Here is a 26,568-nt window from a genome sequence, read left to right as displayed (position 1 = left end):
GAGGTTCAAGATAAATTGATGTCTTCTATTTTTCGAATGAATTAGGATTTTGCCGTTACCTTTGAATGGAATTTTGGATGCATCTCCAAAGGTAACATAATCACTTTTTGATTCATCAAGCTCCACAAACATGTTTTGATACCACACATTTGATTGATTGCTCCAGTGTTAAGATACCATGTGTTCTCTTCACTTTCTCATTTATATGTGAACAATATGGTAGACTCTTCTTGATCTTTTTTTATTTTTTATTTCAATATAGTTGGCTTGTCCTTCCATATTATCAGTGGAACTTCTATATTTATAAGCATAGTGACCATATTTGTTAAAATTATAATATTGAATTTGGGATTTATCATACTTTCCCTATTCATTTGCCTTCAGTTATGTCTTCTTCCACGTCCTATTGAGGAATGTAAGTTTTAGAAGATTGTTCTTTCATTATTTGATGAATTGAAACTACCTCTTTCTTCATTGCCATATCCACTACCACGTCCATAATTATTTTGAATCCTTTTGATATGGGGATAGAGTGGTTTCATCTTGCTCTTTGTAGCCTTTCTCAACAAAATCCTATGCATCTTTTGAACCTAGCAAAGCCTTCATCTTGATACTCTAATTGTCATAATTATCTTTATTGAGTTATGGGACTTGAAATGAATACTTGCCATCATTTCTTATGACTCTGATACCAATTTATTTAGAGTAATAGGGTTGATAGAGAAACACGAGAAGTTACAAAGAAAATAAAATTGAGGAGAATTAAAAATGTATTGAATTCCACCACTCTCTCTTATTCAGATATTACATAATCTCTTATTTATAGATACTAACACTTGACAAAATAGAAACTCATAACAACTAAAAAATAGAAACTAAAATAATCACTTAAAATAAAAGTCTTAAATTTTAGAATCTAAATCTAATTATAAAATTTTAAAAATTTCTAAATCAAGTTTAGAAATTGAAGTGAGTTATAGCTCCTTATATTCCTTAATCATCTTTCACAATCCAGCTAGAGTTTTGATTGCCATATTTTGGCAATATTTGCTCTTTCAGGAAGTTGTAGGTATTCCCAATCAGCATCATCAACTTTTTGGAAATACTGATCCACCATTTCATCACTAACCAGCTCCAGTTTTGAAGGCTCCCACTGTCAGAATACAGGCCAAGAACAAGCCAAAATATGTTATTTTCAAGTGGTATAATATTAAAGATGATTCTACATAAAAATATATATAGATTTTTCCTATCTATCGTGTAGTAAAGGTCCTATCCAGGAAGCATGTTGGTTAACTTAAAATGACAAGGTCCTATATCTTTAAATAGATAAAAATATGTTTTGTGGAGATCAGAGAGAGGGAATACAATTTTCTTAGATGAATTTTCTTACAATCATATTGACCTGCTTTATAATTTTGCAAAATCAAATACATGTATTCTTTGTGTTCCCCAAGAACTCATCTAGGGATTCATTTGTAGAAAGCATCATTACTCTTATCCAAAAAACCTGTAGTCCCATTTTATTATTGTTTTATTTTAGAGTACATGCAAGGAGTTTTGTAGATTGTATACTATCAGACAACTGCACACTAAAAAAAAATGCAATTAGATGTCAATGAAATTGCTTGGCGAATACGGAAATTTGACATTTGAATTTTTGCTCCATTTTAGAATCTTAGATGATTGTTAATATGCAAAAGAAAATCCATGGTAGAAGAAGAATAGAAGAAGACAAAGTTCATACTGAAAAGGAAACAAAAATGTTTATCTCTATTTTTAGCTCTATCTTACTATCCCTTTTCTCATCCTCTTAAAGATTATTGTATTCTAACTACTTTATTCAATGATAAGAAAAAAATCTTATTCTACCTGGTTAAGCTTTGACTAATGATCTCTTATGATTGGATCAAGTCAATATGATGGAAATGAACCCATTTGATTTGAAGCTCAAAATATCCTTTCATGCCTTTCTAACATTTTGCCTCAACTTCTATGGCTTACAGTTCCTTTCTAGAAAAGAACCACTTTTACCTTCCCCATTTTATCAATACTGTTGTGACACAGAAAAAAAAGTTTTATATATATATATTATTCCCATCATGGTTTTTTTTGTTTTTTTTTTAACATTAGATAATTTCTTGTAACATAAGCAGCTAATAAAAGAAGTTATAAAATTAGCATCTTCCTCTAAGATGAAATAAACAGCATGCAAAAGTGTTCTCCAGAAAACATTGATCCCAACTTTGGTTATTTTAGGGCATTCAATAAGTTCTTTCTTTAATTTCCTTTAGAAATGGTAAAGTCTCTATTTGCATGCATGGGGGAATCGAAAAGAAAAATGAAAAAAAGGGATTATAAGAATCTCATGGTAAGAATATGAATGCTGCCAAAAAATTTTCATGAAACAAGGGATGGCAGTATATGTACCTTAGGCTGTTTGTCTTTCTCAAATAACTTTGCCCTTGAACCCTGAATGTGGAGGTTTTCACTATATAAGTAATAGGTATCAAAATAGCTAAAACAAACATAAGCTATCAATATAGATACCTCAATGAAATCCCTATTGAATGTTCTTCGAATCAGGTGACAAACGATGGTATAGTCCTGGATTAGACAGTCTTTAAGTTCTTTTGTCCGCCCTTCTCTAATCTAAGTTTGAATCAAGTAAAATTTTTGTTAATAGAGTAGACCTAGAAGGTTTAAACTAAGGAAATCTATTCTAAGTAGAACAAGTTTTCATTAACTGAACTTCTTTTTGAAAATGAATAAGCATTTATAATGTTCTTACCAATTTAAGAAAAATTTTAAGGCTTGTTGGAGAAGCCGACTTCATAGAACTTATTGCATGGACTATCCACTTGTCTCCATTTACAACCTCATTTTCCTAAAACAAGTGAAATTCTAATTAATTATGAGCATATATTTAAGGCCTAATGAAAGGAGCGATTTTACAATCATAGTCACCAGTGTTGATAGTATTTCTTCGACTGTTCCCTTTGAGAAACATTTGTTGATGGTCTCCAATCTATTTTACCAATGCATCAAAGTCATGAGTGTCATGCTTAAGGGGCACAATGTTGTAAACTCAATAAAAATGCTTAGTTGTTCATATAATCAATTTGCATGAGAATCACCTCCTGAAGGCACTATCTTTCTTTAAGGATATTTTGCTTGAGAATGCACTGATGACCCTAGAAATGGTTAATGCATCTGAAGAAGCCACCTCCGATAGCGCATTTTCCAGCAAAAGAAGATCCTACAACAACAAAGAATACATCACAATTTTTTAACTCTACCACCTTATTCATTTAAATGAATTCCCTTAAGGAATTACCTTTTATGATAACTAAGAATTATCTCTGAGAGAAAGTACCTTTGAGAGGACAAAATGGGTTGCAAGGCCACAAGCCAACATTTCGCTTCCATCCAGCCGTGCACCAGTGAGTCCTAAATATTCTCCTTCATATCGATTAACACAAATGAAGGGAAAATGGGTTAAAACCACATGAATCTAACCTCACAGATAAAAATTCAGTTTGAAGTTTAAGCATATGGCAGAAGAATTAATAGTCATAAAACTTGTAAGCAGTTATAACACGTCTAGAAAAATTTTCCAGCACAAGAATTACTTTAACCATCATTAATACTTAGGTATCTTGAAGTAATTTAAGATATTATTAAACTTGTTATTTCTAATTTTTTTTTTTGCACTTAAAATTTGGTATGTTTCTCTATTTAATTAATTTTATTTTTACATTTTAATTTTAATCAATTATTTTCCTAAATTAAGAAAGGGTGTCTAGACCATATCTATTACTAAATTATCAAAGTCATATAATTCATCAATTTCACAACTCCCTTGTTATTCTTACTAGACATAAGATAGTAGTTTCAGCAATATGTTTGACCAAGTTCAAATGTATTGATTAGATATGTATGAAATGCTATTTATCTAAAAGGCACAAAGAGAATTGAGAACTACATACCAGATATTCTAAAAAGTTGTGTTGAAATATTATGAAGTCATAAGAAGAATTGACAACTTTACCAAAAGATCCCGACAGCCTAGAAAGGAAATATGATGCACCAACATCAGGGAAGAGTCCAATTTGTCCTTCTGGCATTGCAAATACCTACAAAAATTCATGAAACCAATGAATTGATGCTACAAAGACTTTGATATATTTTCAAAAGACTAAGAACACATTTATATTTGACAGTAGGGCATTAGTTCAAATTTGGCTTACTTTTGAATCACAATATAGTAATTGTAACTCAAATTAATTAAAAAATCACATATTAAGGTATGGTCACTACTTAAAGATATATTCGGAGTATGAAGTTCACTTTTTATTTGCTTGCATGAAATAATATGAAGAGGCCATAATTGCATCCCTAATTCCCCTCATAGAGAATGTAGATGATATTTAGGTTTTTCTGCCTAGCCCAACAAAGTTCACACTCTTTCCTCATTTTCTTGCTTACACTTATTTTGATTTTATGTATGTTGATGAGTTCATATTGAATGGAGCTTCTAAACGTTTTAAAACAAACCACTAATATGGTTAAGCGGTTGCTTAACACTTATTTTCCTCATAAGTTATCTAATCCTAAGTATTAGCTTGAAAACAAATGCTAAAAAAAAATGTACTTTTGAAATCAATTTAAAGTTTGGTTTAGTTTGTGAGTAAGGGTAGACTATAAATTTTGTTTTGTTTATTTTTTTGTTTGTTATTTATTTATATTTTTGTAAAGCATTATAAAATTGTTTCCTTTATAACCTAGTTCTTGTATTTACTTTCAAAATAAATAAAATTATTGAAAAGTAAACTTGAGTTTGGGAAGTTTTTAAAATGTTTATTTGATTTGATTTTAGAAAGTTAATTAAAATATCTCTTTATTTAATTGTTTGTGTGTTTTTAGCTCTTTTAGTTGAAGAAATTTGCATCAAAGTCATAAGGAAAGGCTCAACAAAGATAATTATGATAATTAGAGTATCAAAATGAAGGTTTTGCTTAGTTCCTAGCATTCATGGGAGATTATAGAGAGAGGTTACAAGAAAGCACAAGATGTTAACCAAGTATGTGGAAAATATGTTAACCAAGTGTATCACAATAAAGAAACTCATACAAGAGAGAAGTTCATTCATCATAAGATTTTTTCTTAGGCTTGTGGTTACCTAGCAGTTGGTGAACTTCACTTATCAATTTTGGGGTGTTATCTTGTTAGTGGAAAAATAAGTCTTCGAGTTAGCAAATTTTAAGCAAAGACTTAAACTTGGACAAGAATACTATGTAGTAAGTCTTTGACATGGATAAGGCTACTAAGTCCTATGAGTAAGTGTTTTTTCATACTTATACTCATGATCCAAAGTAAATCTTATGGGTATTTGAGTTATTATTAGACTTTTTTTTTTTTTTTAAAACAATATAAAAAAGGCGCATTGCATGGTTTGAACTTCAATTCTAAGAATTTAGGTGTGAAGCATTGAATTGCGTGAGCCTAATTGGTAAGAGTTCCAATTATTTATTTTCTCAATTTCTATTTTTGTAAATTGAATACTTTTATTTTGCACCCAATGAATCTGACATATTGTCAAGGCACATTAAATTTATGTCATTTCTTTGCTCTTATTCTTCTATATTTGGTTTATTTATCACTTCGATTGAAGACATTAAGGTATGTGAATCAGCTTCCATGACAATTTGAACTTTCATGTGGAAAAAAGAATACTTTTCTTGACCTAGTAATTAGAAAAAAAAATTATTTTTCATTTTATTTGTAGTGAAACTTTATACCTGCTTTAGATTTTGTATTACACCATTTTTGTTTGCATGAAAGTCATCTACAATAGATAAAAAGGTTTGCAACAATGAAGTATTTAAGTAGCAAAACATGAAATTATGTTTCACAAAATAATTTTGTTGTAACAAGACAATATTAATTTGAGAGATTAAAGAATACTTGGAGGGGGTAGATAAGTACAGTGTTCTCAGTGACAACTCGAAACATTGAGTTCATGGACAGTCCAGCACCTCCACCCATGACAATTCCATTGATAAGTGAAACCTTAAAGAAAACGATAGATTAACATAATGCTACAAGGGAAAAAAAAATATAGTTGTTTATCATCAGCCTATATATAAAGTCTCACCAAAGGTTTTGTAGATGTAGCAATTAAATAGTCTAAGGTGAGTTGCTTCTTGTAAAACCTTGCACCAAAGCTCCAATGTCCTATTCATTTAAGCAATTTATTAGGAAATAATATACATGCATTGACACTTGAATATTTAGATCACAATCTTCACATTAAAAGCAATACTTTCTCATCATTGTTTTGTTGTCTACATCCAAGATATGAGTAAGTTCAAGGGTTAGAAATAATATATGCCTTGCCTATATTTTTGAAGAAGATGAGTAAATAAAAAACAAGGAAGATGAGTCTAATGCAAGAAAGAAATGAAAAATCTCACCATTAATTATAGAAAGAAGAATTCCTACAACATCTCCACCAGCACAAAATGCTTTTCCTTGTCCCTATAAAGGAGGAAAAAATTAAATTAGAAGACACTAGTAAAATAACTACAGAGATCAAATAGAAATTAACCATATATGTGTTGAACCCATAATATGATTTTGCTATATGCAAGAGTATTGTATGATTTTATTATGTTTGATGGTTCACTAAAATGATTCCATATTGTTACCTAAGTGTTTGACTAATAATGAGCATTGCCTTCCTTTTTCACAAATGAACTTAGGGCCTAAGTTATGTCCCTAATATAAGCATACAAAATTGCTACACAGAAATGCATACTTGTGCAACAAGTTAGGATTATCATTCTAAATTCTTAGTAACCTAAGTGTTTGACTAATAATGAGCATTGCCTTCCTTTTTCACAAATGAACTTAGGGCCTAAGTTATGTCCCTAATATAAGCATACAAAATTGCTACACAGAAATGGATACTTGTGCAACAAGTTAGGATTATCATTCTAAATTCTTAGTAACCTAAGTGTTTGACTAATAATGAGCATTGCCTTCTATTTTCACAAATGAACTTAGGGCCTAAGTTAAGTCCCTAATATAAGTATACTAAATTGCTATATAGAAATGGATGCTTTGTGTAATGAGTTATGATTGTGTTCTAAATTCTTAGTACTCATTCACTATCACATGTTACCATATACATTTAGTTTCATCAAAGTTTAGATTAAATGTTTTTTTGATATAATTCTCCTTTACCTTTAAAATCAAAATTTTGACCAAGTGATCATTCTCATACACTTCCAAGTTCCTTGAAATTTGAGAAATCTGCACATAAAATGACATTCAGTAAAACCATTAATCAATTGTATTACTTTTAATTCAACATCCCATTTGTCCACATCATATGCATAAATGCATGAGAAAATATGTAAGAAAAGAGTGGTGGGAAGATCAAGAAGATATAATAATAAAACATACATCTTCAATTAATATGAAATACAGTAAGTTAATACCTTTTTATCTTTATACATAAATTAAAAATTATGATGCTATGAAAAGTAAGAACTACGTAAAAATCATACAAAATAGCCAAAACTCGTGTCCATTAACAAACACAAGGGGAGAAAATCATTTGTCATGTTCTTCATCTATAAGACTTACATCCTCAACTTCCTACTTGCGATCATATATAGCACATTTTTTTTGCCATGAATCATACATTTCTTACATTTATTTGGCATCAAACATGCTTCCCAACACTAAACTTGTGTTATTTTTCCAATGCTTGATTTTCTCACTTTTTCATTGAGTTGGTGTGAGTTTGAATCCATATTTGTGAATAAGAGAGCTCAAAGGAATTCTTTAAGGTGTATTACTTAAGTAAGGCAAGAAAGAAGATGCACAAAGAAAATCAATGGAAGCCAACTTTGGCATTCGCCTATCAAGTGGCACCCTACCTTGGAAAAGCAGACACAACTAGGGTGACACCTCCTCTATTACCTGAGCATGTTGTCATAGCTATTTGCTCTCTTGATTTTTCTTAAGCCCACATCTTTTGGCTTTTCTTCTCTACTTTGGGATCTATTAAGCTATTTCATAATGCCTCCACCTAGACAAACACTTAAGAGAATAATTGAGGACCTATTTAAGTCTATTTTGCAAGCAGGAAGATGATTGTTAGTGCGTTAAGGAGTTAGAATCCTTCAAGCTTCTAAGTACTATATATATATATATATATATATATATATATATATATATATATTATTGTCTATTTTCTATTTGTTTCCTTTAGCCTTCTTAAATTTTAGTTTTGGGCATATAATTATTGTTTGTTTACTTACCTTGTTAGCATGATTTGTAATGTCTCGACTTTATGACCTAGAGAAATGTATTAAATTTACAAGATTTGGTGTAGGTTTTCCTTAGATATTTGTTAATCACTTTTGAGGTACATACTTATTGATAATTAAAAATCTTTGTATAGTGGAAATTCAACATGAACTACACTTTGTGATTGATCAAGCGGGGAACTTCTTAAGTTTAACTCACAAAGTAGATTTTGGTTTCTTTGGAAGGATCTTTTATCATGCTTAAATCTTATTATCCTCATACCTTGTTTGGCTATGATCATTATTATTGTTTCATAAGTCAATGCAAAATTTGAATACTTGGCTAAGATAAGTCTTATATACTTTCCAAGATTCATTCCCTAAATATATGCTGCTCACTTGCAACATTTGGAAACACTCCCAAAAAGGATAAAATGGCAAATATGAATAAAAACAAAAAGTAAAATTAAAAGATCAATGCCTCCACTTTCAAAATAAAAAGAAAAAGAAAAATATGATATCAAATTAAGAGGGAGTTTAAGTTTTGTTGTATGTAGATCAACAAGGTCATGTTAAACAAAAATCAAACAAACTTAGAACAAATTAATTGGATGTGTTCTTTAATTTGACTAAAGACATGACTAGATGTTACTTCTAGGAGATCAATTTCGAAATATAGAACTAGACAATAAGTCGTATTCCTTTGAACATCAATGCTTATGTTTCTATGTTGATCCTCTTATACATTGATAGTTATGCATTGATTTTCTAAACTAAAATTAAGATTAATTTTGTTTTTTGGAGTTGAAAACTTCATTCTTGTTTGATGGATGGATACTATCCAGAAACTTTACTTGGTACATTACGTTTCAACCTAATTTGTGAGTTTATGAGCTCTATGATTCTACCCTTAGATGTTTATCATTCCTAAATTCATGAGTAATTTATACTTTGATTGGTTTTGGATTTCAAAGCCTTTTTAGAAAGCCCTTTACTCTTACTTGGTGCTTAAATTCTAAATCAAGTGCTCAAGCGTTGTCACCAACACTTGAGCACTCTTATCCAGTGCTCCAAGTGCTCAAGTGCCATAAGTTGTATCCAACATCGCTTCAAGCAATAAGACCACTCAAGTGTTATAAGTTGTTTCCCATGCTCATGACGTCCGAGTGCTAATCTGCATCAAGCGCTCCTATAGGGTATAAATAACCTCCTTCTAGTTAGCTCAAACGTTATGGGTTCTTGGTTTTTGTGCATTTGAGGTCAGTTTACTCCTAGTTTCACATTTTCATTTGTATAGTATTGTTTAGGACATAGTTTAGATCATTTCTAGTGGTTTAGTTTTCTTTCATAGTTTTCTTTGTTTTTTATGCCTTTGTATATTCTTTATATTATTGATGGCTAGTTGTCACCATTAGCATGAGGTGACCGCTTCTAGGTCACTAGAGCCCATTCAGGACATTCCTCTTTAAGGTTCTTTTGACTTGGATGACCTCCTAGTGGGAGTGCTTCCATTGTGAGGAGGATCGTACTCGCTTTTACGCTTCTTTCCACAATTATCGCATCGAGATTGAGTGTTCAGTCGACCTTAGAGCCTTTCAAGATACTCTTCTCTCCACCATCATTTGTGAGTGAGGGTAGAAGACTTTGTTCTTTCTCCAAGGGACTTACTACCCTCATCTTAATATAGATGTTCTATGCTAACATGCACTCTATTATAGTTGGCGTTACATTTAGAGTGACCATGTATTGCCATTCTTTTCTCATCTCCTCCTAGTCGATCGAATGTGTCCTTGGTATGCCTTGTCTTGTTGAGTGTGTTCCTTCCTTTTTTCTTGAGGTATAGGCTCTCACTCGAGGGAAGCTTGATTCATTCCCACTTCTCTTTATAGCATTTCTCACCCCATTCCCTCCTACATTTCCATTGTTGGTTTCACCAAGCTATCTCTTCACTTACTATGCCAAGATCCATTACCAAACTGCTAGGTTTATTCATGTCATTCTCTCTGGCTAGTAGTTTGATATAGGGTAGGTCATTCTCGACAATATGACCCCCTCTTGTGATCACTCCTTCAAATTTGGTGGCCTTTCTTTTACCTTTCTCATTTCTCGAATCCTAAACAACTTTGGGTTCTAGTTTGATGCTTCTTAAGGGGTTCAAGCATTTTATGCTCTTCCAAATGTGAGTTCTTAAGCCAAACATTATAGTCATGTCTATGGTCTCATGGTTCCCATGTTTCCCATGGTATATAGGATGTAACACTAGTCTTAGCATCTCAAGAGGCTCTCAACAAGGAGAATGAGGTTTGAGCGATGAAGTAGAATGCTCTAGTTCTCGAGGTCAATATTTCGGAGCTTGCTCATACACGCTTTAGTCGTGGTCATGCTAGTTTCTCACACACATCATCTTCTGTACTATTTACGGTTGATCTGACTATACAAAAGATCATAGATGCCATGACTCATCTTCATCTGAGAATAGACTCACAAGACACCTAGCTCCATGAGGTCTAAGGTTAGCTTTCATAAATCATTTAATGGATCCATTCTCAGGGCGCATCGAGTTCTATTCCACCTCTTCCACCTCTTGATGCTTAGAGCTGTTATGTATTTTGCTTTGATCTAAATTGATTTTCATTTGTTACACATTTTTTGTATCTAGAATCATGAGTATCTATATATATGATAGTGCTTTATATTTCCCATTGTGTCTCTCTTGTGCTTTATATTTCTATCTTGCTACTTTTTTCATTTTTGTGACGAAAAATGGGAGATCTATAAAACATACTTGCAAAGTCAATCAAATACCAACGGTGGAGTTCATTAGAAGATATATAAGATATTTCTTGAAGTTTGGGAGATATCTCTAGGCAAAAATTTTATTTATTTTATTTTATTTTATTTTATTTTAATGAGAGTTCTTACATTTAAGGGGAAATGTTATTTTGGGGAGATATTTTTTGAAAAATTATTTTCAAATTTTATTTTTATTCATTTTTAATTCTTGAGGGAAAGTAATTGATATATTGGAGGATACTAATCTTGAGACATTGGAGAAAACCAAATCAACAAAACCAAATCAATTGTTGATTGCATGCCTTAGAAGTTTAAGAGAGATACTTAACATAGATGTTTCTTGCAAAATATTTCTTTGTTATCTGTCTATCTCTCTAAAACTACTCTAAGTCATAAAAACTTGTTCCCATGATCTTCTTTATGTATATTCTAGTTGGTGAAAGCCTCCTATGCTTTATTGTTGATCTATTGTGTCTTATCAAGCTTTTATTAGGTTTAGTTAATTTGTATGCATCTATATTCCTCTCAAGCTTTGCTTTGCACATTGGTGTTGCTATAGGAATCTGTTCCATCTTCATGCCTTCACAATGCATCAAGCAAAATCTCCAACTATCTCGTTTTTCTTTCTTGACATTATTTTATCCCACACATTGCTTTACCTTATGTATAGTTTTCTTTGTGTGCAAGTTACATGATGATGTAAGGCCTTTCCTCAGTTTTTTTTTTTTTTAATTGAGCATTCATGTGTGTTATGTAAACTCCTTTATGAGAGTTTAGGTAGGTTTATGTTATGTTTTGTCACAAAATTGCCAAAAGAGGAGATTGTTAGAACATTGAGTCTTATTTGTATGTTGGTAATTTTGTTCCAAGTAAATTGTGACCTTAGAAATCTTTTTAGATAGTGACTTACTCTTCATTAAAGATCAAGAGTTGTTGTTTGTCCAACCAAAAAGTAACAGGTACGTCTAAGAAGGTTTGGCCTGGGGCAAGTTAGGCTTTTAAAGGGTATAAAAAGGAACGGTGCATTTTTTCTAGAATTAAATTAATTTTTATTTATTTTTGTAAAAGGGCAAGGGCACTTAAGCAGGTAACAACGCTCAAGTGCTAAGACCACACAAGCACTTGACACCACTCAAGCGCCTAAGGCGCTTAAGCGGTGGTTAAGTGCGCTCAAGTGCTCATGCCAATTTTATTGAAGATTAGCACAAGTTTATTGAATATTTCATGCAAATCCTATTTAGAAACCTTGAGATACCGACCCTCTTCGGCCTCTAGGCCTTGATTACTACTCAAAAAGTGCTATTTGATAGCTTGTAATTAACTCTTTTAAACACTTTTGAGTAGTAGTTATTGCCTTTTAACCCAATTAACATGTTAAGGACCCTTGCAATCAATTCTAATCAAATTGTGTTAAGTTTTGGTGTTTTGATAGCTTTTTGATCACCAAAGCAATCCAAGAATGAGGGAGAGCTGTATATAGTTCATGGAAAAGCTTTTGGAAGCTCAAATTCATGAAGAAACCAAGCTTTGGAGCCCCATATCCCTTTGCCAAAGTCGTTCAAAGTATGCAAGGAGAGAAACACGGAGAGAGGAAAAACAGAGTGAAGAAAACAGAGGAAAGCCAGCTGCAGTATTCTTTTGCACTTTTGGAGCACTTCCCGAAGTCCATTTTCTACATTCTATATACCATTTCAAAGCTCAGGAAGTCAAGAATCCAATGCTTTAAACGGTGCACGATTCGGAGTTGAAACGAATAAGTTACAGCCACTGCAAGGCAATCACTCTAAAGTGTTGTGGAATCAGCCTTTTGTTGCGAGAATTTCGCAGCCTTTTTGTACAGTGTTGTGGATTTCCTCCTGAAGTTGCCCGATATATGCCGCAAGCTGGAAGCTAAGAACCTCAAGGTGGAAGCCAACTTCGCAGCCCTGTGAGAATAGCTTTTTGTTGCGAAGTAATTTCGCAGCCCTTCATGAGTGTCTGCGAAATCTTGCAGACACCATTTTCTCTTGCGAAATGGTTCCTGGAGCTTCCCGATATTTTCCACCGACTCTTTTGGATATTTTTCTTCAGATTTTTGTGTCTAAATTTCCATTTTCTCCTTGTATTCAACCACTCATGTAATTCCTTAGCTAGGAAGTATCCAAGGAAGGGTAAATTACCTTCCTATATAAACTCCCTTGCATCCACTGTAAGATCATCATGTAATGTAATCGATCAATATATAGAATATACAGAGCCTTGCTCTGTTTTTTCCTTCTCTTTCATTTTTCATTTCTTTTTATTTCTAGCTAACCAAACTTTGAGGATTTTTCCTCAGAGGATGAGAGACTAAGCTTTTTGTCTCTTGGAGTAAGGAAAGCCGGGTAAGTTTCCACATGCATAAATTGGAAGTTTTGTTGTTTTAGTTTTTAATGAAGAGAAAGTGTAACCCATTAATGGTTTTTATCTTTTTAGTTAACTTAAAACGCCTTTAAATCACCTGGGCCAACACTTGGTAAGGCAAGTGATCTCCGTCCATGGAGATGCACTAGTTTACCCCTTGCGAGCCTTTGGGAGGTGGTTTGAAGGTAGGATTTTCTAGAATAGCCAACACTTAGTAAGCTTTTGGACTCCAAGGAGACATCCATTAGTTATCTCTTGCGAGCTTTTGACGGGTAATCCAAGGTTAAAGATCACCTTGAATGGCAAGTGCTAGGTGAGAGGTATGAGCCATTGCAAAGTGCATCAGTGAGAGGGATTTAGTGTTTGAACCCATTAATGGGAAGCATCTATACAATACCGGTTGGAGAAGGAACTATATGTTAATTCTCTAATGCGAGGAAAAGAAACAAGTGATCGGAACTCCCTTTTTGTATGAGGAACCCGAGCCTAGTGATCTGAACTCCAAGAAACATTTTTCTTTGTAAGTAAAATCAGTTACTATTTTTGGTTAGCTTAAAACCAATCCTTTTTCATTCAAACATCTTTATGTTTTCTTTTAAAGCTAACCTTGAAATGAAAAGGCACCAATTCAACTTTGAATTAACATCATTTGTGAAGTGAAAACCCATCCCAGTGAACGATCCTAGAGTCACTATGCTATAGTAGCTTTGTCTTTGCTACCCTAGTATATGGTGTAATAGGTTATAAATTTTGTTGATTACTCCCTCAATCAAGGAGCACCAGCTGGACCCGAATCAGTTGAGACACCAAGTGGGCATGAATCAAATGGCGCCGTTGCCGGGGATTGAACCCCGAATCAAATGGTGCCATTGCCACTGCCGCTGCTAGGGACGAATCAAATGGCGCCGTTGCCGGGGATGGTGCCACTTTACAGTGATATCACCTTTTTAGAGTACTTGTGATCTTCATCACAAGTTTGGTGACTTTTCTTTTCCTTTTACTAACTCTTTTTATTTCTTTATTGTTCATATTTTAGTATACCTTTTATTTAGTTTTTAGTTTACTTTAATTTTCTTTCTTTGAATTGTTTTTCTTTTGTTTTCTTTTGTGTTCTCTGTTTTTAATTCACAAGTTGCTAGTTGTGCATGCCATATTGAATACCATAGCAGAGGAAGCCATGAATGAGTTATGTGGCTGAAGTCTCAAGAGAATGGGGTGAACCAAATGCTAGAGATATGGGAAGAATGACGTCTCAACCTAAAGCTAAGGGTGAGATGTATATTTTGAATGATGGTATGAACATGAAGGTAGAGATTGCAGCTATGGAAAGGAGATTGGAAGAGCTAGAAATGACAAATATGCAGCCAGTGCAAGCCATCTCTCAAACACCATTGCAAGCTATGCCTTGTGCCATTTGTCTATCTTATGAGCACTTAGTGGATGAGTGTCCTACCATTCCAGCCAAGAGGGAAATGTTTGGTGATTGCAACACCTACAATTCCAATTGGAGGGACCATCCAAATTTCTCTTGGAAACCACAGCCGCCTCAGTACAAGCAACATGTTCAAGCACTTCCGCAAGCCTCAGGCCTTGAACAAGCAATAGCTAATCTCACCAAGGTAATGGGAGATTTTATTGGAAAGCAAGAAGCCACCAATGCTCAAATCAATCAAAGAATTGACAGAGTGGAGAGTACTTTGAATAAAAGGATGGATGAAATGCAAAATGATCTATCTCAGAAGTTAGATATTCTCCAAGATTCAATCTCAAGGCTTGCCAACCTCAACACAGTGCAAGAGAAAGAAAACTCTCCTTCTCAACCTTATCAAAATTCCATGAGTATCCATGAAGTGGAGGCTCAAGAGGGAGAATCTTCAATGGTGAAGGAAGTCGAAGAGGTTATCACTCTGAGGAGTGGTAAAGAGGTTGATCTGCCCACACGCAAGCTAGAGCATAAGGTAGAGAGTGAAACAGAGAAAGAAAATAGGGAGGAAATCAAAGGAAAGAAAAAGGGGAAAAGCATAGAGAAAGATGGCTATGATGTTAATGTACATAGAGAACCACAGAGGATAGTCATCAAGGAAGAATTGATGAAGAAACACATGCCTCCACCTTTTCTCCAAGCTTTGTATGGGAAAATCATACAAACCAAGTCTCAATTGAAGGATGCAAACTTCATATGGGATCCGGGCAAGCTAAATCAGGAGCAAATTTTTTGATGGACTTAGTCTTTTTAAAGACTAGCTAGTCCATATCTTTTTGTTTTGTTAATTTCTTGTTTTAAGTTTGATTTCAATGCTTTAATTTTGATTTCAATGCTTTAATTCTAGTTTGTTTTGATGTAATATAGGTTTTTGGATGATCAAAATCAAGAGGAATTGCAAAGAAATTGAAGGAAGTCTTTCGGAGCAAAATCGGAGCAAAATCGAAGTCAAACGGAGCGAAAACAGGGGAAAAACAGGGGTCTGCGAGATTTCGCAGCCTCTGCGAAATCGGCACTTTGCTGTAAAACCAATTCGCAGCCTTAGGCCCCTCTCTGCGAGAATTTTCGCAGCTGCGAAACCACTTTTGGCACACGAGTGCCACTTCGCAGCACAGGAGCCCCCATTTCGCAGCTACGAAAGCGGCTGCGAACCACCAAAGCATGAAATCCTCCATTTCGCAGGGAAAGCTCCATTTGGAAGGGTGTTTCGCAGCTGCGAAGCCAACTTTTGGCACACGAGTGCCATTTCGCAGCACAGTGAACCTCATTTCGCAGCTGTGAAAATGGTTGCGAAACAAAAAAAAAAAAAAAAAAAATTTCATTTTTTTGGCAGCCAAAGCCCCATTCCGCAGGGTATTTCACGGCTGCGAAAGCGCTTTTGGCACACGAGTGCCATTTTGCAGCACAGTGACCCTCGTTTCGCAGCTGTGAAATGGCTGCGAAGTCCTAAAAAGTGAAAAATCCCAATTTCACAGCCGCACCCCCATTTCGGCAATTGTTGGACACATCTCGATCACTTCCCGAAGTTCAAATTATGCATGCAATATCTCATTTGAAAGCTTGGGAAGTCACGAGTTCACAGCTTCAAACGGTTCTAGATTTGGATTTGAAACGGAAAAGTTATGGCTGTTTGAAGATGACTGTGCAAACCATGAACGGAAATGTCGCACCTCCATTTTGCTACTGTTGGACACATTTTTGAAGCACTTCCTGGAGCTCAAATTATGCATATGATATCTCGTTTCAAAGCTTGGGAAGTCAGAAGTCCAGAACTTCAAACGGTACTCAATTTGGAGCTGAAATGAAGAAGTTATGGTCGTTTGAAGACAAGCGCACAAAGCTGAACGGGAATTTCGCAGCCGAGACGCCATTTGGAAGGGTGTTTCGCAACTGCGAAACCAGGCCTATATATACCTCATTATAATCCTTTTAGGGTAAGAGATTGGGAAGATTTCAAAAGAGAGTCTCCTTGAGAGAAAGCCTAATGAGCCACACCATTCCCGATCTCTCATTCAAATGATTCATTCAAGAATTTAGAGTTGAAGACCTACATCCCTTCAATGAGGCTAAAGCGTATTCACTGAAGCAATTGGAGGTTGTTACATCACAGATATGTATTAAGTTATAAGTACTAGAAAGTAAGTCTTTAAGGTAAATAGGCCAAGTAAATATGTGTAACTTAATCTCATATAGTGGATTTAGATTAGCGGCCTTCAACCTTGCAGTTTTTTTATCTCCATAGTTAGTGTAGGGGTTTTTCATGTAAAAATCTTGTGTCCATTGCATATCTCTTTTATTTATTTTGCAGATCTCTTGATTATATTGGTTGATTGGGTATCTTATTCCTACTATCTTGCAAGGAAAAATTAGGTATAACACATAAATCTTTATTATAAATTTTTAATTACACCCATTTCTCTAGGTGTTCCCTATTGAACTTTGGTTTTTTTTCACCACTTTCTAGTTTATTAATAGAATTCTAATTTTCATTCTTAATTAAAATTTCATGTCTTTGTCTTTTTATTTCATTGTTTTACCTGCTTCTTTTGATTAGAACATGAGTAGCTAAATCCATTGAGGCACCAAAGGATGAGTGAATCTAAGTTAAATCATATCTCAAATCAGTCCTCTAATGGCTTAAATGTCTATGTGAAGTTCACGTGAATCCTAGTGGTCATAGGTGCTTACTACATTGGTTGTGAAGGTCAAAAGTTGAGCAATCTTAGGCACAAGTATAAGCTAACTTGATATGGATTCACTTGGACTAAGCATTGTATTCTTATTCAAGATCTAAACTGAAGGCTAAAAATAATATTGGTTTAGTGCCATTGTTTCTCCTTCAACCTTGGGTTAAAAGCATCTAGTTGAGGAGGATTTGAGATTAAGGTGATTTCCTTAGTGGATCTTTTCCTTTGGTGTCTGATTTTCTTATTGCTTTGTTATTTGAAATTTTGTCAAATTAGTCTCTGATTAATTCTTTAATTTCCATTATGTTTTAGAGCTACCTCTATTTGTAAGTCATTCACCTTAAATCACCTATTTTCCATACCTCTAGTATTGAAATCATTAGATATTCTAAGTTCAACCCACATATTCAACGGGGGTACTATTTTGACAATTCTTATGCTTAGGAACAATTGAATAAATGATATGAGCACAACCCTCTTTGGTGATAAGGATCCAAACTCAATGCTTTAATGGATTACTTAGGTTTATGTATGCAGACAAGGTCTACAAACACTTTATGTCTACTCACTTGCACTTACACAGACCCCTTAGCACACCTTACCTCAATTTGTTATGTACTTGAGCAGGTAATCAATTTATAAGGAAAAGAAATCCTAAGACATTGATATTAAACTTCCAAAATACGATACTTTAGCAAGGAGAACCAAATGGAAACAATATTATATAAAAAGATAAATAACTATTACAAAACATACAATCCATGAAATAATGAAACTTAATTTGAGAATTTAAATATCGAATGCTTTATAAATATATGCAAAATAACAACATACCATTTCATAAGTGAGACTGTTTAGTTTGTGAGGTCGGTTTAATATCATCTTTCGTGCATATGAACTTTCTTCAAAAAGGACCTTAAGATCCAAAGAGATCATTGGAAAGTAAGTAATGGCACCAAGCAATACAAATATAAGTTTGTGAGATGAATACAACCTCTTGTTGCTACATCATAATATTTCTTTACAAACAATTTATTGAATTAATTTTCTTCAGAGCTTTCCCTTCTTTTTCATTTATCTTTGTTTGCTAAACGAAGTCAAATAAATTGAAGAAGACAAAAATATATGATATAGTTCAAACAGTAGGTTATTCTAGTTATCACATGCTTTGTCTTTTAATATATATTCCTTTTGCATATCTTAGAGAGACATACACAAAAAATCACAAAAGGATAAAAAAAGGAAAAAGAAGAAAAAATTATCACCTTTTCTAAAAATTAGTTTAAACACTTAGAATTTGTACCATAAAATATATCATGTTCTTCTATTATTATTATTATTATTATTATTATTATTATTATTATTATTATATTTAGAATCATTGAAGAATATTTTGTTTGAGAGAATTTTATCTTAAAATTTAGTGTTACCATTGTATTAGAACCAACATTTTCCTCAAAATTTTGACGAAAATGTATTAAATATTTAGTCTCCCCATATTATCTACTTGGTTGAAATCAAATCTCTAATTTGTATAATTCTAGCTTATTAAACTTCATGATTAATCATAAATTAATTATTTTATTTATTGGAGAGAGAGAAAGAACAAAAACTTTTCTAAAAGCAATGAAAGGTTAAGGAATTTAGTAGTTGTAGCATTAAATTAAGAGTTAAGGTAGGGTGACAATTTTGATATAACATGATAACACATGACTTGAAAATTACGTAAACTTCATTAAGTTTGAGTTAAGTGCAATTGTCTTTGTATTATAATCATGTTAATTGTATAACTCGTTTAATAAATTAGTTGTATTCGGACTCAACTTATCTAACTTTTTTACTTCATTCTGTCAAAATGACTTGTGAACCTTTGTAGATTTATTAATGTTATATATTTTAAAATTTTATGTACCTTTTTAATTATAAATTAGAAAAAATTAAATAACCAACATAATGAAAACTTATGTATATTGCATTATAAAGATAAAGATATTTTTTTAATTAAAATATCAAATAAAACAACAAATAAATGAAATTAAAATTTTAAAATTACATTTTATATTATAAACATATTATATTAAAATTAAATAATTAAATTAATTACTATTTTTAAAAATTAAATTAAAGCAACTAAAAAATATTTTAGAATAATACATTTATAAATTTCAAATTCTAAATAATTTAAATGGCTTATATATAAAATAGATGTAATAAGTTAGAATTGTGTGGATGAGTTATTTTGTATCAATTCATATACAATCAAAATTAAATCATTTATTATACCAGTTAAATGAATATTTGTAATAAATGAGTCATCTACTAACAAGAATACCAAGTATGTTTGAGTTGAGTAAATTTTCACTATTTATTACTACTATAGGACACACAACCCACTATCACCCTTAAGTTGGTTTATGTTCGAAACTTATCATGAAATTAAATACTAAATTTAGTAGGTCATATTTGAGTTAAGTAAATTTTCGCTATTTATTACTACTATCGGACATATGACCCACGGTCACCCTTAAGTTGGGTTATATTCGAAACTTATCATGAAATAAAATGCTAAATTTAATGGATCATATTCAAATTAAGTAAATTTTCATTATTTATTACCACTATAGGACACATGACCCATTGTCACCCTTATTTCGGGTTATGTTTGAAACCTATCATAAAATTAAATGCTAAATTTAGTGGGTCATATTCGAGTTAAGTAAATTTTCACTATTTATTGCCTCTATAGGACATTACCCATTGTCACCCTTAAAATGGGGTTACTTAAAAAAATTATCATGAAATTAAATGCTAAACTTAGTGTTAATTTGATACATTTTTTAAAACAAAAAATGATATTAAATTCTTTATAAATGTAAGGATTCTTAGAAACCTACATAAAAAAAATATAACGGTTTTTAAAGACCGATTTAAAAAATAGAGACATTAAAAAAACCTCTAGTACCTTAAATTTTAAAAATTTTAAAAATAATTTTTAAAAACATAAGGCAAGTCTATACTTTTTGAAGAAGAAATTGTACTTTTTATATGAAATTTCCTATTTTTAAAAACAAAAAACATAGGCAAATACAAACAAAGCCTGGGTTACTTCATTACCAAGGATTGTGATATCAAATACTATGGCTTTTCAATTTTCTTTATCATAAAACGTAAAAATGCACACTAAGAACAAATAAAACCTAAAGAAATAGAAATAATCTCATAAGGAAAAAACGTCCTTGGATTGATAAGAACCATATACCTGGTTAGGCTCCGGGTCGGACAAGAAGAGGGCAGCCATGAGAGACGAGGGCAACAAGGTTAAGCTAGCTAGATGGCTTATAAGAATGATGTAGAGATAAACCAATGCCGATGAGACTTTGTAGCATATATATATATATATGGTTTGAAGCTGGCAATGGTTTCATATTAAAAAAAAGGAAACCATTGACAATTTTTTTTTTTTCTTTTTTCTTTTTGAATACTTATTTTGGTTCCCCACATGGGATGTAATTTCTAAAATCCAAGACAGCATAAATCACGTGGATTGGCGTGTTGCAAAATAAAAAATAAAATAAGGAAATAAAACGTGGATTGGCGTGTTCCTACGTTTCTACACGTTAGCATTGACCAAAAACAATGTGATTCAAGTGATCTGATTAGAAACAAGTCCACGTGATATTTCCAATATCACGTTTGTTTGAGTTGTTTGATTCCTCTTGAATTTAATCAACGATTTTTTTAGTTTAATTTATTTTTAAATGATAGATAGATTGAACAATAAGTCTAAGGTACCCATGTGCTTATTTTTGGGTTTCAAATGAAATGATAATGACAAGGGAGGAGAATGGGAGAACAGGCATGGAAAGAGGAAAATAATTATATAAAAAAAATCTTAATGAAATACTCATAAATTTATATAATTTTTTCTTTTCATTTATGATTTTTTTTCCATTTGTATGAGATTTTTTGTTTTGTTTTATTTTGTTTTTTTTTTTTCTCATGTTTATTTATTTATTTTTATTTATCCTTATCTTTCTTTCCATCAACTATTAAGTGGATGTTAGGGCAACTTTAGGAATTTTTTTTTAAACCCCAAAATAGGTTTGGGTATTGCTTTGTCCCTCCTCCATCACCCTGCCCTCGCCTAGATTACGTATATAATTGGTTTTTAAAAAATCATTTAAAATTTATATCGGCAGATATTTTGGAAAAAATTTTAGAAAGCCTAAAATTCATCAAAACTCATGAAAATGTAAGAAAAACCTCATAGAAATGTAATTAGAAGTATAATAAGCATTTTAAAGTTATTTGTTGAATAATTTGATATATTTATGATATAATTTATCATACTTGATAATAATGTTGTATGCATTGATAAAAAAATATAAATTTTATAAATGTACATTCATTATTAAATTATATCAAATATTATTCGATAATAATATTATGATATTTGATTATAATATGTTTAATTTTAAAACATATTTAATATTAAAATTATGATACATTTAATTTAATTGTATTAAATGATATAAAATAAATGATGATATATATATATATATATAATTTTTTAATGGAATTAATATATTAATAATATTAAAAACACTATGAAGAAAGCTATTATGATAATTTTAATATTTTTGGTAATTAATGAAATGAAAAATTTTCATTTAATTATAAAATAATTATAATTAATTTGTTCTTAAAAATATTATTTTAATACTTTTTTTTATATAATATATATATATATATATATATCTCATGGTGCAACATATTTATCAAGGGGCAAACTTTCCCCGGGTAACGTTTATTTCAAACTTTTTGTCTGCGGTTCGAGTCCCTCATTTGAAGGCACAAAATTAAGATATTTTGAGCTTTCACTACACCCAAACCATGTTGCAGCCCATTTGACCACACCCCACCCCCTGACCCGTGTTGCAGCAAACAACCTTTTTTTGGTCAAAATTTTATGAAATTTCATTGAAAAAATGTGAGCAACTAGAGATATTTTTCATGTTTTTCCGATTAATTGGAAAATTCTAAAATTTAAGTGAAACTCGTTGATTTTTTCCTAAAAAATTGCCTCATCGATTTTTCACCTGATCTTTTAGTTTTTTCGGTTAGTGATACGCGAAATTTCGCCAAAATTATCCAAAATTTTCATCCCTAGTTTAGACACACTTTTGGATGATTTTCCCTATATAAGAAACCTATATTCCAAAAAAAAAAAAAAAAAAAAAGGGATAAAAATTATGATTACAATGATGAGAGATAAAAGTGATGAGATGTAGAGTAGCATAAAAAGTCTATATCGAGCAAATAAAGATATGAGAAAGATTAAGAGATAAAGAAGAGTAAGCGATACCCAATAGAGTAAAACTCAAGGTTCAAAGTGTAAATATAAAGAGTGAAAGAACATAAAATATTTTAGAGCTTGCACATGCTAAGTCTTGTAAAACTTAAGCAATTCATCATGAATTTCAACAAAACAAAACCACCAAAATTAATAAAAAATAAAACAACTAATTAATTAAAATGAAAAATAAATCTATTCTAAACTAAACACCACTTTGTGATTGTTTGTCCTATTGAAGTTGAAAAAGGCCCCACAAAATCAGTTCACCAATAGTTAAACACTTCTACAACAAGGATGTTATTCAAAGGCATGACCAATTTTCCATTGATTGATCTTCGATGAAATTTCTCACAACTCTTATTGTATTTCCAAGCATCCTTTAGCAGTGATTCCAACATAGCCTTGGCTAAACTACTTTTGTAGCTATTTTTCTTGAAAAGTCCCACCACATGCATATCATGGCACATTTTCAAGACATCTTCCATCTTCTCCTCAAAAATAAATCTTCTCATCATTTGAGATAAACAATACTTGTATCTATAAGGATCGCCCAAATGTAATATTTCATCTTTGATTTGAAAACTTTCTTATTTTCATTCTTCCATTCTAAAGGTGAATTTGCCTGTAGCAAGAAAATTTAGTACTATTTGAGAATACTGTAGAGTTTTGTTCTCAACTACAAGTGCATCATCATGAAAATCATCATTAATATACTCATTTCCTTTAAATTTAAGTTATTCTAGATAGATGATCAACTACCACATTCTATATAGAATTCTTGTGGGAGAAAAATCCATTTGATTAATCTTGACTTCACATCCTTCTTCCCTAACGAGTAACTTAGTGTAGAGTGGTCAATGAATACAACAATAGTGGTGTTAAAAATGTAAGATCTGAATTTGCCTAGTATATACTAGAGTAAGAAGTTCCTTATTTGTAGTGGTATAATTCCTGTGAATTTCATTTAACCTTATGTTTCATAGTATACCGGATAGGGTTTTCCTTCCATCCTCAATCCCAAAACTGCTCCAATGGCAAGATCACTAGTATCAGACACAACTTCAAGAGCTAACCTCTAATATGGTGTAGAAATCAGATTTTTCCTGTAATGTATCAAAGGCTTTTTAGTAATCTTCTTACTGCTTGAATTCAATAACTTTAAGTAGAAATACTACTGCAAAAGAGGTTGAGCAATTTTAGAAAAATCCTTAATGAATCTCCTATAGAATCCTGCATGTCTAAGGAATTAACAAACATCTTTCATACTAGAGGGATTAGGTAGTTTCATAATCAACTCAATTTTTGCTTGTCCTACTTCAATTATCCTTTTTGAAATTATATGCTTCCTTGATTAACCATAAAGTGGCACTTCTCAAAGTTTAGAACTAAGCCATTTTCTACACATCTTCCTATCACTTAGTGTAGATTCTTCAAGCATACATTAAAAGTGGCTCCAAAAACTATGATATCATCTATGAAAACTTCCATTTCTCTTTCTAACAATTTCATATTGATCAAGCACCTTTGAAAAGTTATAGGAGCATTCCATAACCCTAAAGGCATCTTTCTATATACATATATCCCAAAAGGAGTGAGAGTAGTCTTCACCCAATCCTTTAGAGTTATGTAAATTTGAAAATATTTAGAACAACCATTTAAGTAATAGAAAGGATATCCAACTACCTTTTGTAGTGTTTGGTCAAGGAATGGTAGAAAACAATAGTCTTTCCTAGCTATTATATTTTACTTTTTGTAATCAACCCATACCCTCCAACCAATAGTTAGTCTTGTAAGAATGACGTCCTCTTTTTCATTCTTAATTACTGTGATACAACTTTTCTTTGGTACAACTTAAGTCAAACTAACTCAAGTGCTATCAGAAATAGGGTAAATAATTTTGGGATCAAGGAGCTTAATCACCTTAGTCCTCACAACTTCTTGCATATGAGGATTCAATGTTCTTTAAGGTTGGTGAACAATGAAGAGAAACAGGGTAAACCCATTGATTTTTGTAGGAAACTTACCAAAGGAGTTTGGCATAGAAAAAAAGGAAAGATTCAGTGCGTATGTGGACAGGAATGAGGGCTGTGTTCAAAATGAAGAGAAATTCTGAGCATGATGAGAAGGATGATAATGGGAAGGAGGACTGTGAGAGGTAAGGAAGAGAGATATCCAGCATGAAAATGACGCTTATGGGAGGGTGATTCAGCAGCACGTGGAAGAGAGATATCCAACATTCTGGTTGATGAATGAAGGGGGATTTTTGGGGAAGATACAGAGAGGGGTAGGAAGAGAGTGGAGATTGGTTATTTTATTTCTTTCCTCTTCATCGCCGCCACTGGGGTCATCTCTGATGAGCACCTTCGCCGCCACCTTATATTTTGAGTAAATTTTTGTAGTTACGGGGGGGAGGGAGGGTGGCGCAGTCCTCGAATTGGTGGGCATGCCTGGACCATGGGTTGAGAACGATTCTGAACCATCAGACCACTACACCACAAAAATTGGTGGACTACTAGATTGGTCAATTCCACAGTTGCTCTCCTCAAAACCCCATCTTCTTCAGTACGCTACATGTGAAAAGGATCTCTGTCTTGTGGCTCAAGTTTATGCCCTGATTTTTGGCAAAAGTTTGAAGATTGACGAGTGGGTAATCTATGTTTTGGGCTATTTGATGCCCACATGTGGAAGAAATCCGTGTAGCTAGGGGGCTATTTGTGTTCAAAAATTAAATCCTACCGAAAATGAAGTAGTACAAAAGACTGTCATTGCATCATCTCCTGTTGTTGGATGGAATAATGATATATGGATGGAGGAGGAAAATGATGAAAATGATGAAGATATTGATTTGGAGGAGCTGGGTAGGGTTCTTTTTGAAGCTGCAAGCATGGCTTCTTTTTCCAAGAAGCGACACGCCAAGCCTACTGTGAAGTCTTCACCTTTGAGTCCTGGAACTAGGGTGGTTCTAATGACACACCAGTGTTGCCTTGTTTTTATACATATACTTAGGAAGAGTATCCTCAAGGGAAATATAGAAAGAACAGACCCAGAAAGCAATATCCAACGAGGAGGTTTATGAGTATATGGGGGCATGGAATACTGACAGGACTTACTTCAGGTTCAGAAAATGTCTAGATGCATACCTAGGCCAATGTTTCAGATACGCATATGGTGGGAAAGCCACTTCTGGCTATGGAAGAGGTAGAAGACCCAGGGAGATGCAGGCATTGTGGCGGTTCAATGCACTATGAAATGCAGTTGACACCTACTCTCTTGTATTTTCTACAAGAACAATCTGATGATCGTCAAAAAACTCACTCGAGTACTAGACTTGGCTGACAGTGATTGTATTTACTTGTTCTCAAAGCTGTTTTCATCCTAGTGATCAAGAGAAGTCAGACAATGAAGGTTGGGAAGTAGTAGAGGGAAGTCAAAACTAATGTGTTGAGAAGGTTTTTGGGGGATTTTGGGGCTGGTTTTTTTGAACGGGATTGAGAAGATATTTTTTGGGGGAAGATGAGGTCCACGACAACAATCACAAGTCCTTCT

The 26,568-nt window shown here is 32.7% G+C and overlaps 2 protein-coding genes across 2 annotated transcripts; one reads left to right on the top strand and one right to left on the bottom strand.

Annotated features, from left to right (window-relative positions):
* Nucleotides 1-752: 752 nt before the first annotated feature.
* On the bottom strand, nucleotides 753-21,025 carry LOC100253979 (probable 3-hydroxyisobutyryl-CoA hydrolase 3). Its single transcript, XM_010660699.3, has 14 exons — nucleotides 20,926-21,025; nucleotides 18,501-18,581; nucleotides 7,249-7,317; nucleotides 6,477-6,540; nucleotides 6,158-6,237; nucleotides 5,989-6,072; nucleotides 4,052-4,136; nucleotides 3,377-3,462; nucleotides 3,138-3,259; nucleotides 2,968-3,028; nucleotides 2,792-2,887; nucleotides 2,551-2,652; nucleotides 2,431-2,472; nucleotides 753-1,153 (listed from the first exon to the last, which is right to left on the bottom strand). The coding sequence occupies exons 1-14, from the start codon at nucleotides 20,962-20,964 to the stop codon at nucleotides 1,016-1,018; spliced, it is 1,149 nt and encodes a 382-aa protein (XP_010659001.1). The 5' UTR covers nucleotides 20,965-21,025; the 3' UTR covers nucleotides 753-1,015.
* A 4,440-nt stretch (nucleotides 21,026-25,465) lies between these two features.
* On the top strand, nucleotides 25,466-26,270 carry LOC109123671 (uncharacterized). The gene is made up of 3 exons (XM_019224072.1): nucleotides 25,466-25,649; nucleotides 25,773-25,978; nucleotides 26,055-26,270. The coding sequence occupies exons 1-3, from the start codon at nucleotides 25,466-25,468 to the stop codon at nucleotides 26,268-26,270; spliced, it is 606 nt and encodes a 201-aa protein (XP_019079617.1).
* Nucleotides 26,271-26,568: the final 298 nt, after the last annotated feature.

This window comes from Vitis vinifera, chromosome 13 (genome assembly GCF_030704535.1).
Source record: "Vitis vinifera cultivar Pinot Noir 40024 chromosome 13, ASM3070453v1".
Lineage (NCBI taxonomy): Eukaryota > Viridiplantae > Streptophyta > Magnoliopsida > Vitales > Vitaceae > Vitis > Vitis vinifera.
Note: the sequence above shows the minus strand (reverse complement) of the source record. Positions and strands in the feature narration are given on the sequence as shown.

Excerpts from the sequence above, each read along its gene's own strand:
- LOC109123671 (XM_019224072.1), top strand. The coding sequence starts at position 25,466 with ATGCCTGGACCATGGGTTGAGAACGATTCTGAACCATCAGACCACTAC. Across the intron at positions 25,650-25,772 it reads TGCCCTGATTTTTGGCAAAA|TACAAAAGACTGTCATTGCA; the intron begins GTTTGAAGATTG and ends AAAATGAAGTAG. Across the intron at positions 25,979-26,054 it reads CTTTGAGTCCTGGAACTAGG|AAAGAACAGACCCAGAAAGC; the intron begins GTGGTTCTAATG and ends AGGGAAATATAG.
- LOC100253979 (XM_010660699.3), bottom strand. The coding sequence starts at position 20,964 with ATGGCTGCCCTCTTCTTGTCCGACCCGGAGCCTAACCAG. Across the intron at positions 7,318-18,500 it reads ACAGTCTCACTTATGAAATG|ATTTCTCAAATTTCAAGGAA; the intron begins GTATGTTGTTAT and ends TTTTATGTGCAG. Across the intron at positions 6,541-7,248 it reads TCAAAATTTTGATTTTAAAG|GGACAAGGAAAAGCATTTTG; the intron begins GTAAAGGAGAAT and ends CCTCCTTTATAG.